Genomic DNA, 15437 nt, shown 5'->3' with positions numbered 1-15437 from the left:
TTGACTGTACAAATGAAAAATGCCACTGAAATTTGGACCTCTCTTTTTTAACTATATAAGTATTTACACACACAAAACAGTACGTCAACTAAAAAAATGTAATGTTAAATAAAATACAGACGGATTCATGAATCAAATGACTGGATTTTTAGGGTTCCGTACCCAAAGGGTAAAACGGGACCCTATTACTAAGACTTCGCTGTCCGTCCGTCCGTCCGTCCGTCTGTCACCAGGCTGTATCTCACGAACCGTGATAGCTAGACAGTTGAAATTTTCACAGATGATGTATTTCTGTTGCCGCTATAACAACAAATACTAAAAGCAGAATAAAATAAAGATTTAAATGGGGCTCCCATACAACAAACGTGATTTTTGACCAAAGTTAAGCAACGTCGGGCGGGGTCAGTACTTGGATGGGTGACCGTTTTTTTGCCGTTTTTTGCATTATGGTACGGAACCCTTCGTGCGCGAGTCCGACTCGCACTTGCCCGGTATTTTTTTATTGTCAGATCAGTCAAGGGTTTTATGGGAAAACGTAGATTGGTGCGACATGGAAAAGGGTTAAATAAATAAATAATTATTATAGGACATAAATTTTAGACAAATCGACCTACCTAGTCCCACAGTAAGCTCAATAAGGCTTGTATTGTGGGTACTAGACGACGATATATATATATATATATATATATAATATACACACATACATAGGAAACAGCCATAACTCAGGAACAAATATTTGTGATGAACACACAAAAAGCCCTTACCAGGATTCGAACCCGGGACCTCCTTTTCGTAGGCAGGGTCACTACCGACTAGGCTAGGAGACCGTTAAGTTGTGATGAACACACAAAAGACCAGGACCAGGATTCGAACCCGGGACCTCCTTTTCTTAGGCAGGGTCACTACCGACTAGGCTAGGAGGCCGTTAAGTTGTGATGAACACACAAAAGCCCAGGACCAGGATTCGAACCCGGGACCTCCTTTTCGTAGGCAAGGTCTCTACCGACTAGGCTAGGAGGCCGTTAAGTTGTGATGAACACACAAAAGCCCTTACCAGGATTCGAACCCGGGACCTCCTTTTCTTAGGCAGGGTCACTACCGACTAGGCTAGGAGGCCGTTAAGTTGTGATGAACACACAAAAGCCCTTACCAGGATTCGAACCCGGGACCTCCTTTTCGTAGGCAAGGTCTCTACTGACTAGGCTAGGAGGCCGTTAAGTTGTGATGAACACACAAAAGCCCTTACCAGGATTCGAACCCGGGACCTCCTTTTCTTAGGCAGGGTCACTACCGACTAGGCTAGGAGGCCGTTAAGTTGTGATGAACACACAAAAGCCCTTACCAGGATTCGAACCCGGGACCTCCTTTTCTTAGGCAGGGTCTCTACCGACTAGGCTAGGCCGTTAAGGGTTAACCAGTTAACATACCTGTGTAGCTTTGTTCAGAGTATCTGTGAACATGGCTCTAAGTTCGGCCGCACGGGGGTAAAGAAGCTCTATTTGAGGCCACCACGGTAACCGTGGTTGTTTTATAATCCTATAACAAAAATGGTGTGAAATCAACGGTTAATTAACTATTTTTCTCCAAATGTAACATAAGGATGACAGAGTCATTTTGAAACAATGAATGATTAAAGTACCAGAAGCGCCGTGACACTTAACAAAAAAAAGTTTTATAGTAAGATAAGAAATTGTAGACAATTATTGAGGGCACCTCATCCTACGTTACTATCACATTTTTGACGTAAACTGCCAACAATTTAGTATGCAAATTAATTTCCTCCATTTTATTTAATTTCTAATATTTTATGTCGGACTGTAACTTCTTAAAATTGTATGCAATGAGCAAAAACCTGATTTTACCTGAGTAATGAGTTGACTATAACATAATGATACGAAATATGCGTGTTAAGGTTGAGGCACACTTTAATAGCATCATTCGTGTGCGGCATGATCCGAAATAGAGACACGAAGCAATCCGTCATCAGATCCAGCTCTGAGTAGCCAGAGATCAGGTTGCCTCGCACGTAGGATTTTGAGGGGTTGAAGAGGAGAGACTGAAACAAAACTATATTAAATTTTAAGCCTAAAAATTTATTAAAAGTGGTAAATTGGATGTGCCAAAAAGAAAAACTAAAGGTATAGCTTTCCACTTTGGTGCCGTGACCAGGATACTTTTCATGTATTGACGTAAATTGTTTTAAGTTTTTTTTTCAGTTTATTAACGAAATTCGGGTGAAGAACTGCAGAGTCAATGCTAAAATAATAAAAACGTACCTTGAGATCATTAATAACAGATTTGACAAGCACGAAAGTGACGTTCCCACTGTCAGCGATGTTCAGATACGTCGACGCTTTACAGAGTTTGACACATGTCACGACCGCCGCTTCTGTCATCTGTTTAGAGTTGTTCTGTGGGCCTGGGAATCAAAAAATCACGTCATAGGAATTTTAAATTAAATGACACAATTTAAAAATTAAGATAACTTCTCTATTACTAACCTATTTGTTTATAAATAAATAAGTAGATATAAAAAGTTGTACACAACACTTTTATTTGAAAAGTAATATATGATGTTATTTTTAATTCAGAATGACGATTTGTTTCAATCTTCAATCCTTAAAGGAGAAATAACGTGACCGTTACCACTAACCATATGTATATTGCAAAAAAAAAAGTAGGATAAGAATTCCTGAAGTTTAGCTTGTCACTTGAGTGTGTTATTTCATTTATTTATCATTCGTTTAATAGGGAATATTAGGCAAAGCTCTGCGTAGATGGCACCTTTGTGACACATACAGTAAACAAACCATATTGACACACCACACGCACGTCAATCACATGGCCTACCGCGAAACAAGTAAATCGAAATTTCGTTATCTAATGTCTCTATCGCTCTTGCGTATTCGAGCGATAAAGAGGCAGATAACTAAATCTCGATTTTCGCGTTTACCGGTAGGCCCTTGTAACAAACCGCCTTGATGCATCAATGTCACTAATATGAATTCTATTGTCTGTGAAAACTTGTCAAAAAACAGTTTAAGGCACAGTATGTATAAGTTAGTCTATGAATTTACTGAGTCGGTAGTGCTGCACTCTGGCGGCAGAACATTGCAGTAATATTAACCTCTTCTTAAAATGTGACAATCGTAAATATAGTACGTATAAAATACTTACTTAGCCCTCTCTTCACGGAGTCAATAAAGTGTTTCTTCTTCGTATGTCGCGGGCTGCACGGAGCGCCGCTGTCTGCATTCACTATTTCTTCTAAAACTTTCTGCAATATCATATTTTACTTTAGTAAACTTAGGGGCCATTCATAAATTACGTCATTTCAAATTATCTCATTACGTCATTTCTTCTGGGCGAGCTCGCTCCATCGTAGGCCACGTCTACGCCTCGGCTAGTCTGTGGCCATGAGTAAGCCCATTCATAATAAAAAAAAAATTTTTTTAATGTGGTGGGGGTCTGGATATCGGATGATGGTAGCGTGACGTAGGAGGAAACGGGGTCATTCGAAGCATGATTTTAGGGGAGGGGGGGTCAAAATCGTCAAAAAGCGATGACGTAATTTATGGACAGCCCCATATGCAAATATTAACTATATTATACGATATTTCTTTCGACTACGTTTCTGTCAAAAAACAATCTTGTAATATGTCGAAAATCGTGCCTAAACATTTGATTTTAAACCTTATTTTTATACACATAGAATTGTAAGTCGAAGTACGGACAAACTGGACGAAGCTCTAGAAAACGACTGCCTAAATATATAACTTACGATTTTGAACCTTGCTGTTATACTCACAAGGTTGACAACAAGTAACATGATCGGCAACGGCCACTTAGACACTAGATTTCTTGATTTTGTCGGAGAAGCAATGTTGTAAAGTGTAGAAATAAATGTCGCAACATTCGATATTAAACTCTATTTCTAAACACATAGAATTGAAATTTAAAATACGTACAATCTGCACGATAGTCCCAAAAACGAATACCTAATATTATACAAGCAATTTTATACTTTCTTCTAATACTCACAGGGTTCAAAACTAGTAGCATAATTTGCAGTGGCCACATCGCCACTCTAGATTTCTTGTTGTCGGAGAAGCAATCTTGTAAATAGTCGAAAAGAGTATCGCAGCATTTGCTGAGATCCTCGTTAGGCCGGCATTGGACTTCAGCGAATTCCTGAAAAAGAACACATTTTTAGGGTTCCGTTCTACTCCACTGCACGTCTGTCTGTCACCAGACTGTATCTCATGAACCGTGATAGCTAGCTATAACACACAGTAACAGTTGAAATTTTCACAGGTGATGTATTTCTGTTGCTAGAGCAACAAATACTAAAAAGTACGGAACCCTCGGTGGGCGAGTCCGACTCGCACTTGTCCTTTCAACTTTTGCTCGCTTTATGTCATCAATAAAAACGTCACTGACACGCCAAGGTCCCGGGCGCAAGCGAGCTAATGTAAACCTTATTTGAAAGTGTGAAGGTTACTTTGACAGCGTCTGCCATAACACTATATGCCGTCAACTGCTGCAACTTTACCAACACGTTCCAACAATGCCTGTTTAGATAAAATTTTAATTTCTTCTAAACCGTTATCTTATTTTCACTTCTAATACTAGGAGAAACGACTCGATTTATCTGGCAACCCATTTTTTTTCTTTTTTTTGTGGCAACACTACTAGTTTTGGAAGCAGTCGCTGTCAAAGTTTGCAAAGTCACCACTGGTGTCTTCAAAACTAGTATAGTTGTCCTTGGTGCTGTGGGCACGACTAGTGACGACGACTTTAGGCGTTCTTGGCGTTCAAAAGGTTAATGGGAAACGAGAATATGTCTTGTTAACGTGTTTTCTTGTTATAGCTACCGATATTTAAAAGCTACAAAGATTTAGTTTCCACTGATAAATCAATCAATCAATCAAACTTTTATTGGTAAAATATAAGTATTTTACATGTCAACACATTACGAGTATATCTGTTACAGCCTTGGAGGATATAACCAACGGAGACGCCATGTCTAAAATTTTCGGTACAAAATAGTCTGCCGTTTTTTGCGGGGGAGGGGCACATCAAATGTATAGGTACGTCATGTCAGATAAACGTCAGTCCATACATATGGTTGACATGAGGTTGACCATTGGCCGCCTATTTTCGACAGAGGGGAACGCCTGTTAATGGCGGCTCCATTGTTAATTACTCCGAGGTTACAGCACACATTATTATTTCATACATTAAAACATTTACAGAATATCATTATTACTATTTTAGGTCAAATTATTTTAACTTACATACTACTTTTAATTCAAATTATAATCCATTTATTTATTATTATCTATTTAATTAAAAAAATATTAATTTTAATTATCGATTTAAGTCAATTATTAGTAAATATATTTTTTATTAAGTCTAAAATAAAAATAAAATAAATAAATAACAATCTTAACACTAACAAGTTATATTTAATTATTTGGTGGTATATCATCATTATACCTTATATTACTCGTAGTGTTAGGCTTTGGCAAGTAATCAGGTGGTTCCAGATGGCTGTAAAGTTTACTCATTGTAAAAATTTTATCAATTTTGGCTATTATTACCGTACTTTTATATTTCCATCCTCCTCTCTGCAACACGACTCCGCTGGCTTGGTCACCTGGAGAGGATGGGGGAGGATCGTGCTGTGAGAAGAGCGTATTTGGGGCACCCGGGCGGAAAACGTCCGTCTGGGCGTCCCAGATACCGCTGGAGTGACGAAGCCCAAAAAGACCTGTCCGCCCTCGGAATACCCAACTGGCGTGAAGTGGCGCTGAATAGGGCAGAATGGCGCTCTCTTGTGTCAGAGGCCAAGATCCTCTTTGGGTCACTGAGCCAGTGATGTATGTATGTATGTACTTTTATATTTATTTATATGTAGGTACTTACTTGGGGGTATGTATCCATCCAGTTCCATATTGCTTTCTCTAGAGACGATACCAAAACTATATGCGCTGATTTTCTTAATAACTTAAACTTTTGTATTGATTCTGAAAAAAAAACCATGAAATAATTTCCAATTGCTTAGTAAATACAGCAAATTATACATTATATTAATTATACTCGTATATATAAACTACCGAGAATGGAATAATAAAACATGTAAAGTAGTATAAAATATTAATATTAGCAGGAAAATTGTTGTTTTAATTAAACCTGTACAATATACAGTAATTATGATGTTAAACAATATCGTTTGACAATTCAATTATAACAAACCGCGCCATCTATTTCAGCTGTCAAACTCATGGCTACAGTATTTTGCGCATTCTTTTGCTTTGTGAGATCTCTATTTATTTTTGATATAATATCCACATATAATAAAATGTTATACCAGCTCTATAGATTTCTAAATGGTGTGATCATGAACCTTACTGCAATTGTAATAGAGTCGACATTGGCCTACCTGTGAGCAGCCGTATAAGCCGTAGTATGTCCACATTGATGTGTTGTATTAACTCTATATCTGTATAATCGGGGTTTTCTTCTGAGCTTGATGCCAATTCCTGTAATAAATATACGAGTATGTAAAATAATAGAATAATTTCAATCATTATAAGGTAATTCGTCAGTAATTAGCCACTTTTAGTAACTGGTAACTGGCCACTCAAAAATGTGTTGTGTTCGTAAAAAGGTTTCAATAACTGGCCACCTTATACTAAAATGAATTCTATTTATAGATGAATCGATATGAATCGATAATGTTAAAACGGCCGTTTTTGTTTTGAGTTCATAGATCGACGAATCCAGCAACATAAAAACTTAGTTTGATGTATTCAAAAGGTAATTAAATACAAAATACAGAACTGTAGCGCCCCCCCTTTTTAGGGTTCCGTAGCCAAATGGTAAAAAACGGAACCCTTATGGATTCGTCATGTCTGTCTGTCTGTCCGTCCGTATGTCACAGCCACTTTTTTCCGAAACTATAAGAACTATACTGTTGAAACTTGGTAAATAGATGTATTATGTGAACCGCATTAAGGTTTTCACACAAAAATAGAAATAAAAATTTTTGGGGGCTCCCCATACTTAGAACTGAAACTCAAAAATTTTTTTTTCATCAAACCCATACGTGTGGGATATCTATGGATAGGTCTTCAAAAATGATATTGAGGTTTCTAATATAATTTTTTTCTAAACCGAATAGTTTGCGCGAGAGACACTTCCAAAGTGGTAAAATGTGTCCCCCCCCCCCCCCCCTGTAACTTCTAAAATAAGAGAATGATAAAACTAAAAAATATATATGATGTACAATTACCATGCAAACTTCCACCGAAAATTAGTTTGAACGAGATCTAGGAAGTAGTTTTTTTTAATACGTCATAAATCGTAAACTGCAATTTTATTATGTTTGTTGCTGCTACGGAACCCTTCATGGACGAGTCCGACTCGCACTTGGCCGCTTTTTTTAAATACCTACCGTTAAATTTAAATAAACACGATCATTTAGCAGTGGCGCTAGTGTGCACGTTGATTGGCTCTTAATGACTGAGATATGGGGATTTGTGAGTTACCTATATAATTTAGTTTGGTTCACAAGTTTATTAATTCACTAAACTGCAAAACGTAATTCAAGACCAAAAAACCGGGCAAGTGCGAGTCGGACTCGCGCACGAAGGGTTCCGTACTATAAAGCAAAAAAAAAAACGGAAAAAAATGCAAAAAGAAAACGGTCACCCATCCAAGTACTGACCACGCCCGACGTTGCTTAACTTTGGTCAAAAATCAAGTTTGCTGTATGGGAGCCCCACTTAAATCTTTATTTTATTCTGTTTTTAGTATTTGTTGTTATAGCGGCAACAGAAACACATCATCTCTGAAAATTTCAACTGTCTAGCTATCACGGTTCGTGAGATACAGCCCGGTGACAGACAGACGGACGGACGGATGGAAGGACGGACGGACGGACGGACGGAAGGACGGACGGACGTACAGCGAAGTCTTAGTAATAGGGTCCCGTTTTACCCTTTGGCTACGGAACCCTAAAAAACTAAGAAATGTTGCCACTTTTTTACTAGCGCGTCTTGTATTTATGTAAAAATAAGTAAATAAAGTACTTTTTTTAATCGTAGGAGTAAAATTACTAATAAATAGATTATTTTAGCGTGATTTTTTATTAAAACGAATTTACAATTTTACAAACGAATTATTGCAGTGGCAACATTATCTTACGTTTTGCAGTATAGGCTAACATATTAGGGAACGTACCTGTAACCGGGCACTGATCCGGTTGAAGACCGCGTTGAAGAAGTTGAGACTGAGTGCGAAGAGCACTTTACTGGCCGGAGCAATGTGTTGCTTGATGTGTTCTCGTTCCGCATGTCTGGACCAACAGTAAGTCATCCATTCCATTAGGAAGTTTACCTGTAACCGAGCACTGATCCAGTTGAAGACCACGTTGAAGAAGTTGAGACTGAGTGCGAAGAGAACTTTACTGGCCAGCTGCCGGAGCAATGTGTTGCTTGATGTGTTCCGCATGTCTGTACCAACAGTAAGTCATCCGTTCCATTAGGAAGTTTACCTGTTCCAGTTGAAGACCGCGTTGAAGAAGTTGAGACTGAGTGCGAAGAGCACTTTACTGGCCAGCTGCCGGAGCAATGTGTTGCTTGTTGTGTTCCGCATGTCTGGACAAACAGTAAGTCATGCGTTCCATTAGGAAGTTTACCTGTAACCGAGCACTGATCCGGTTGAAGACCGCGTTGAAGAAGTTGAGACTGAGTGCGAAGAGCACTTTACTGGCCAGCTGCCGGAGCAATGTGTTGCTTGTTGTGTTCTCGTTGCGCATGTCTGGACAATCAAAATTAATTAATATAATTTATGATTACATCGTTTTAATCTATCTATCTATCTATCTAGCCCCTCTGTTCTGAGTTAGAGTATATCTCTAAGCTCAGTGTGCCGCTTGGCCGCAACAGCCTATTTTCTCGGAAACTACTGGACCAATTAAGTTTAAATTTGGTACACATATGTAAATTAGTGACCCAAAGATGGACGTATTTTTTTTTTAATTATAAAATACATAGCTTCGAAGTTATTTAAGAAAATAGCCAAAAAATTACCATTCCCCCTCCCCCCCTTTATCTCCGAAACTACTGGGTCTAAAATTAAAAAAAAAATACACAATATAGTTCTTTACCTATAGATAACAGGAAAACCTATTAGAAATGTCCAGTCAAGCGTGAGTCGGACTTATGTGCGGTACCCTGGAAACGCGAGTCCGACTCGCACTTGGCCGGTTTTTAAGTACCTTTTTCAGGTACTTACCAATAAACTGACAGACTTCCCTCAGTAGTATCTTCACGTTCATCGCCTCATCAAACTTGGTGGTGTCTTTAGGCTGCGAACTGAGGCATATCTCCAGCGTGTCCAGAACTATGACCAGACTGTCGCTGTAGCTCTTCTCCTGCTCCGTGTGCGGTCGGTTCACACCCGACGATATCGTTGGTTGGTACTGTTGACAGATAACAGGTTTGAATGATTCACGGTTAGTTTCACTATAGGTAGTCTGTATCTTTAGGTATTTAAAAAAGAGTAAACAAAATCTACCCTCAAATGGCTCCTTAAGCCAGTTGTGTTTGTGTATTGAACCCTAAAAATGTATGCAGGGGTGCTAAGCTAATTGGGTACTTTCCTCTACTTAAAATTAATTATTTCACACCGTGCACAAAATAAAGCACCAGATCATTATTAGAAAAACATAGATAGCAGTTTTTTTTAAACACAATTTCTATTTAATAAATCGGATAGAAATATAAAAAGTAGGTGAGTTGACCGTGACGTCACGATGTAATGTTTCATATAAATTCCTTATTAGCAAATCGTTTTGACAGTTCTTAAAAAAGTAACTGATTTCGACTAGTAAGAAAATACGCTATTGTAACGGAAATTGTACAAGTAGGCAATTCAATTAAGTGTTGTGTTGTACGAGGCAAGGCTTCGGCAGGCTTCGCTTCTTTTTAGGGTTCCGTACCCAAAGGGTAAAACGGGACCCTATTACTGAGACTTCGCTGTCCGTCCGTCTGTCCGTCTGTCTATCTGTCTGTCACCAGGCTGTATCTCACGAACCGTGATAGCTAGACAGTTGAAATTTTCACAGATGATGTATTTCTGTTGCCGCTATAACAACAAATACTAAAAACAGAATAAAATAAAGATTTAAATGGGGCTCCCATACAACAAACGTGATTTTTGACCAAAGTTAAGCAACGTCGGGAGTGGTCAGTACTTGGATGGGTGACCGTTTTTTTTTGCTTTTTTTTTTTTTTTTTTTTGCATTATGGTACGGAACCCTTCATGCGCGAGTCCGACTCGCACTTGCCCGGTTTTTTGAATTACACGGGCCTATAAATCCGAGTCTTGTGGGGATATAGATCCAACACGTAGAGGCCCTTTGTAGAGCTTTAATGTCACGTAAAACGTCTGCTGGAACCCGCAGCTATCTACTCATGTGGTAGGTATTTATTTCCTAGTTTCGTTTACTGTAGAAAAATACACGTGAGGTCTCCTTACAACCCCCTCCCCCAACGTGATCTGTCGTGACTTTTTCGTGACCGAAATCTTCTTTTTTTCCGTAATTCTTACAAATATTCATATGAAAATATTATTGCTTGAAAAATAAAAATAATGGTGTGTTTCAAAACAAAGATGTAAACTAAGAGGGATATAGGGAAAATGTTACACGAGTCATTTTGCGTTCTTAGATCGTCCGCGAATAACCCAATTTTTGTGTGAAACTTTAATTTGTGCGTAGTAGTGAATGTAGTGATAACCCTGACGTATAAATGCCGCAGATTTGCTGGTTCAATTGCGGGGTATGGTGTTGCTAGGGATTACATGAAATTATGAAATGCGAGCGTAGCGAGAACGTACCAGCTCGTTGACTCGCTGCAGGATCTTGGTGAGGCCGGCGATGACGAGTGAGAAGCGATGCCTGCTGATCTGGACGAGGCAGGCTTTGCATTGCTCCTCATTTATTCGCGAGTGGAGGTTCTGTGCGCCGGTTTTGTATGGCAGCTGGGAATAATAGGCAAAAGATTAAGATGTAGAAATACTTAGATTTTTTTTCTCGACTTAAACCTGCAATCGGCTGTTCTAGCCATAATCAGATGGTTAGTTTTTTTTTTCTAGAAATAGAAATAGGTGCAAAATATACTAGGCCAGTGGTTCCCAAAGTTGACTGGGCTCCGACCCACCTAACAAAAACTGTCAAATTCGCAACTCATTCACTGAAACCATGCAAAAGCAAAAAAAAATCATTGAACTGAAGAAGTATTATAGGTAGGACCTTGCGCCATATGAGTGTAAAATACTGATCCTAAGCATAAATAGCTAAGTTTTTTTTTATGACATCAATAGCTAAGGAAAGCTGTCTTTCAGTAAAGACGAATTTTAGCTGGAGATCTAAGGTCCCGTTTTCTAAGGGGACCTTGCATTTTGGAGACAAAGCAAACCGCTTGGAACAGGTGTTCCTGGGGGTGATCTGAGCTGATTAAGCCCGGTTGCCAAGAGGTTCCCCCCAGCAGGTGGGCAGGGGAGGGGGGGAAAAAGTGCCTACGGCGCGCCTCACTCTAAGCTTTATATTTGCATACATCTCGCTACTATATCAAGTTTGGTAACTTTTTCGTGTAATTCGAGGATGAAGAATTCATTTCTGTGACTAAATTTTCACTCACCCATACAAAAAATTCGAGAAATTAAACATTCAAAAAATTTCATCTCATTTTTTTTCGAAAATCTTCTACAAAATTTAAACTATGAGGATGTGCCCTAGAAAAAAAATACCTGTGAATAGCCCAGTTATCCTACTATACAGAATAGTAAACATGTCAAACATTTTTTTCATTACTTTCTTAAAAAAAAATGTTTAGTGTCGCGCGGCGTACCTGCATTGTAAGAGCGGTATGCAGCGTTTAGGATATTTAAGTATGTTTAGATGATTTCTGATTAAGCTGTTATTCTTCTGGTTGTAGATTACAATAATAAATTACTTCTGGTCGTGATATACCTATATACAAATATAAATGAAATATATAAATAGAGATGTTGGGAAAACTTTCGCTAATAGAGTTAAGTAATTATAAATGTGATAAAATTAACATAGGAGATGTTTCTTGACAAAAAATGCTGGTTAAAATAAGATATATATTGTTCGCAATTGCCACTACAAGCACATTGGTCTGTGCATTTTAGTTTTTTTTTAACGCAGTGCGCATTTTTTTTTGTAGCGGCAACGAATAAGCTCTAAATAAGCAGCAACCGCCGTAGGTAGGTTTGTACATATGGGCTCCAAATAACCATTTTGTTTGGACCAGCCCCAGTCAGCAGGGCATGTTAGCTGTTGCTGAGGGGCTATAATCTGTCCCCAAACATAGACCAAATCATTCACCGAAACATGCGACAAAACTGAAAACCGCCGTTTCGCCGAAATATTTTTTAAGTTATAAGATTTTACTATTGAATGTATGTTAGTTTATAAGGTATGTATCTATAGGCCTTAGTTGCCTGATAATAAATGATATTTGATTTATTTTGATAGCCTCCTTGGTAAACTGCACGGAGAATATGTCTACGTAGGTAGCGCATCTTCCATTGGAGGCAGATTCTCTATCGGAGATTTCTTTTTGTAAAAAGTACTTTTCGGCACTCTTTTACACTCGTAGTTGTACCTGATCTAAAATCAGTAACAAAATACTATGCATTTTTTAAATAACGTCTAGGGGCCAATTCACACCTCGTAATTCAAATCTGTCCATACTTACTATTGTAAGACTCTTACTTGTCATACAAGACAATAACATTATTGGCAATGCCTGCTCAATATTGCCTCGTTTGCCGTATTTAAACCCCTCCGTTACGGCAGGAATGGCAGGATATGGGCTTCAAGCTTGAAATACGCTTTTTTCCCTTTCCACACAAAAAGAAACAGTGTCGCAACCTGAAAAGGCATGGAAGACTGCCAAGATTTCTGACCTTTCTGGTCCTGTAAAAGAAATAATATATCTATGCGTTTCAAATAAAATCATATATTTAAAGAAAGTTTGACCTATTGCCTAGATGAGCTGCCTCGTACTGCGATGTATATTTTACAGGACCAGAAAGGATAGTAGTCTTGCCATTCTTCCACGCCTTTTCAGGTTGCAACACTGTTTCTTTTTTGTGTGGAAAGGGGAAAAAAGCTTATTTCAAGCTTGGAGCGCATATGCTGCTGTAACGGAGGGATTGTTTCTTTGTTACACTCGATGATAGAGTGGTCGTGGCCATTATATAAACTTTTGAGCGACTCATTTAATGACACGTTGCCATTCCTCCCGTAGAGCTGCTTTCCGTGAGCATTCGTTTACTGTGGCCATCTGCATGGTCCAGCTCATTAGAGATCTTCCTCTAGCCCTGTCACCTCTCACTCTTCCTTGCACAACTAGACGTTCTGTGGATGTTCCGTCTCGCCGAGACACGTATCTAAAGAAGTTGAGTACTGAGTTTTGCCCGTAGAAAGCAACCGCTCTTTAATGCCAAGTTCCTCAAGAATTGATGCATTGGTCCAGAACTCAGTCCATGATATGCCCAGCATTCGTCTCCAGCACCACATCTCTAGTGCATTCATTTTCTGTTTTTCGGATGCCCTTAGTGTCCATGTCTCAGCAGCATAGAGAAAAATGGGAAATATGAGGATTCTGACAAGCCTGGTTTTAGTGGTCCTTGTAATGTTCCGGAGGGATTTAAACAACAACAAGGACAAGCAGGCAATAGGTAAACAAGGATGCAATATTGAGCAGCCAATTTTGGTAAAATTTGTTATTGTCTCGTATGACAAGTAAGAGTCTTGCAATATTAAATCTGAACAGATTTGAATTACGAGGTGTGAATTGGTCCCTAGACATTATTTTAATACTATGCATTTTGTTACTGTGTTCAGATTAGGTGTGTAAATAAATGAGTGTCGAAAAGTACTTTTTAAAAAAAGAAATCTCCAGTTAGAGAATTTGCCTCCAATGGAAGATGCGCTACCTACATAAATATATTCTCCGTGCAGTTTACTAAGGAGACTATGTTGGGGGACAGATTATAGCCTCTCAGCAACACCTACCATGCCCTGCTGACTGGAGCTGGTCCGAACAAAATGGTTATTGGGACAAACCTACCTGCGGCGGTTGCTGCTTGTTTAGAGCTTATTCGGAGAGGGAGGTGCATCTGCGTTAAAAAAAACTAAAATGCGCGGACCAATGGGCATGTAGTGGCAATTGCGAACAATATATATCTTATTTTAACCAGCATTTTTTGCCAAACATCTCCTATGTTAATTTTATCACATTTATAATCTTAACTCTATTGGCGAAAGTTTTCCCAACATCTCTATTTATATATTTAATTTATATTTGTATATATATCACGTCCAGAAGTAATTTATTGATGTAATCTACAACCAGAAGAATAACAGCTTATCAGAAATCATCTAAACATACTTAAATATCCTAAACGCTGCATACCGCTCTTACAATGCAGGTACGCCGCGCGACACAAAACATTTTTTTTAAAGAAAGTTATGAAAAAAATGTTTGACATGTTTACTATTCTGTATAGTAGGATAACTGGGCTATTCACAGGTATTTTTTTTCTAGGGCACATCCTCATAGTTTAAATTTTGTAGAGGATTTTCGAAAAAAAAAAATGAGATGAAATTTTTTGAATGTTGAATTTCTCGAATTTTTTGTATGGGTGAGTGAAAATTTAGTCACAGAAATGAATTCTTCATCCTCGAATTACACGAAAAAGACACCAAACTTGATATAGTAGCGAGATGTATGCAGATATAAAGCTTAGAGTGAGGCGCGCCGGAGGCACTTTTTCCCCCCCTCCCCTGCCCACCTGCTGGGGGGAACCTCTTGGCAACCGGGCTTAATCAGCTCAGATCACCCCCAGGAACACCTGTTCCAAGCGGTTTGCTTTGTCTCCAAAATGCAAGGTGGGGGACCTTAGATCCCCTGCTATTTAGACGACATTTTAACTAATGCGTATTATGAAAAAACAAATATGTTCATACTACGTATATTTATAAGCCGTTAAGTCTTCCGAAGGCAAAAGGACATTGATTCGAAGCCGACGCCAGCAATCTTCAACGAGAAATTATAGTTTAACACAAATGTACGCAAAATATACCGAAAGGGTGGGTCTCATTAATATCTTAAGAACAATTAAGATTCTACTTACTTGCTCTTCGAATCTGGCTATTAGCGAATTCGCCCATTCTCCAGGTTTTTGTGTTCCCATTATGTGTAAATAAATGTATATTTTTATGTAAATAATTCATAAACAACGCGGATTTCAAAGGATTCCATACTTGACTAGGAATTACGATTTGTATTGAATTTGGCCTGGGGTTGTGACAACAGGATAGAAGATAG

At 38.6% G+C, this 15437-nt stretch overlaps 1 protein-coding gene across 1 annotated transcript in view; it reads right to left on the bottom strand.

The window, feature by feature from the left end:
- The window catches only part of LOC134677801 (neurofibromin), a 116353-nt gene extending 100916 nt beyond the window's left edge, over window positions 1-15437 (bottom strand). Inside the window, exons 1-11 of the mRNA XM_063536229.1 lie at window positions 15244-15437; window positions 10909-11052; window positions 9304-9490; window positions 8705-8826; window positions 6446-6545; window positions 5929-6029; window positions 4042-4191; window positions 3178-3277; window positions 2277-2419; window positions 1863-2056; window positions 1428-1536 (exon numbers count right to left, since the gene is read on the bottom strand). Of these exons, the coding sequence (XP_063392299.1) occupies window positions 1428-1536; window positions 1863-2056; window positions 2277-2419; window positions 3178-3277; window positions 4042-4191; window positions 5929-6029; window positions 6446-6545; window positions 8705-8826; window positions 9304-9490; window positions 10909-11052; window positions 15244-15303 (1410 nt within the window). The 5' untranslated portion in view covers window positions 15304-15437. The remainder of the gene's footprint in view (window positions 1-1427; window positions 1537-1862; window positions 2057-2276; window positions 2420-3177; window positions 3278-4041; window positions 4192-5928; window positions 6030-6445; window positions 6546-8704; window positions 8827-9303; window positions 9491-10908; window positions 11053-15243) is intronic.

This window comes from Cydia fagiglandana, chromosome 27, assembly GCF_963556715.1.
Source record: "Cydia fagiglandana chromosome 27, ilCydFagi1.1, whole genome shotgun sequence".
NCBI lineage: Eukaryota > Metazoa > Arthropoda > Insecta > Lepidoptera > Tortricidae > Cydia > Cydia fagiglandana.
The sequence above is the reverse complement of the archived record's forward strand: the minus strand, read 5'-3'. Positions and strand labels throughout refer to the sequence as shown.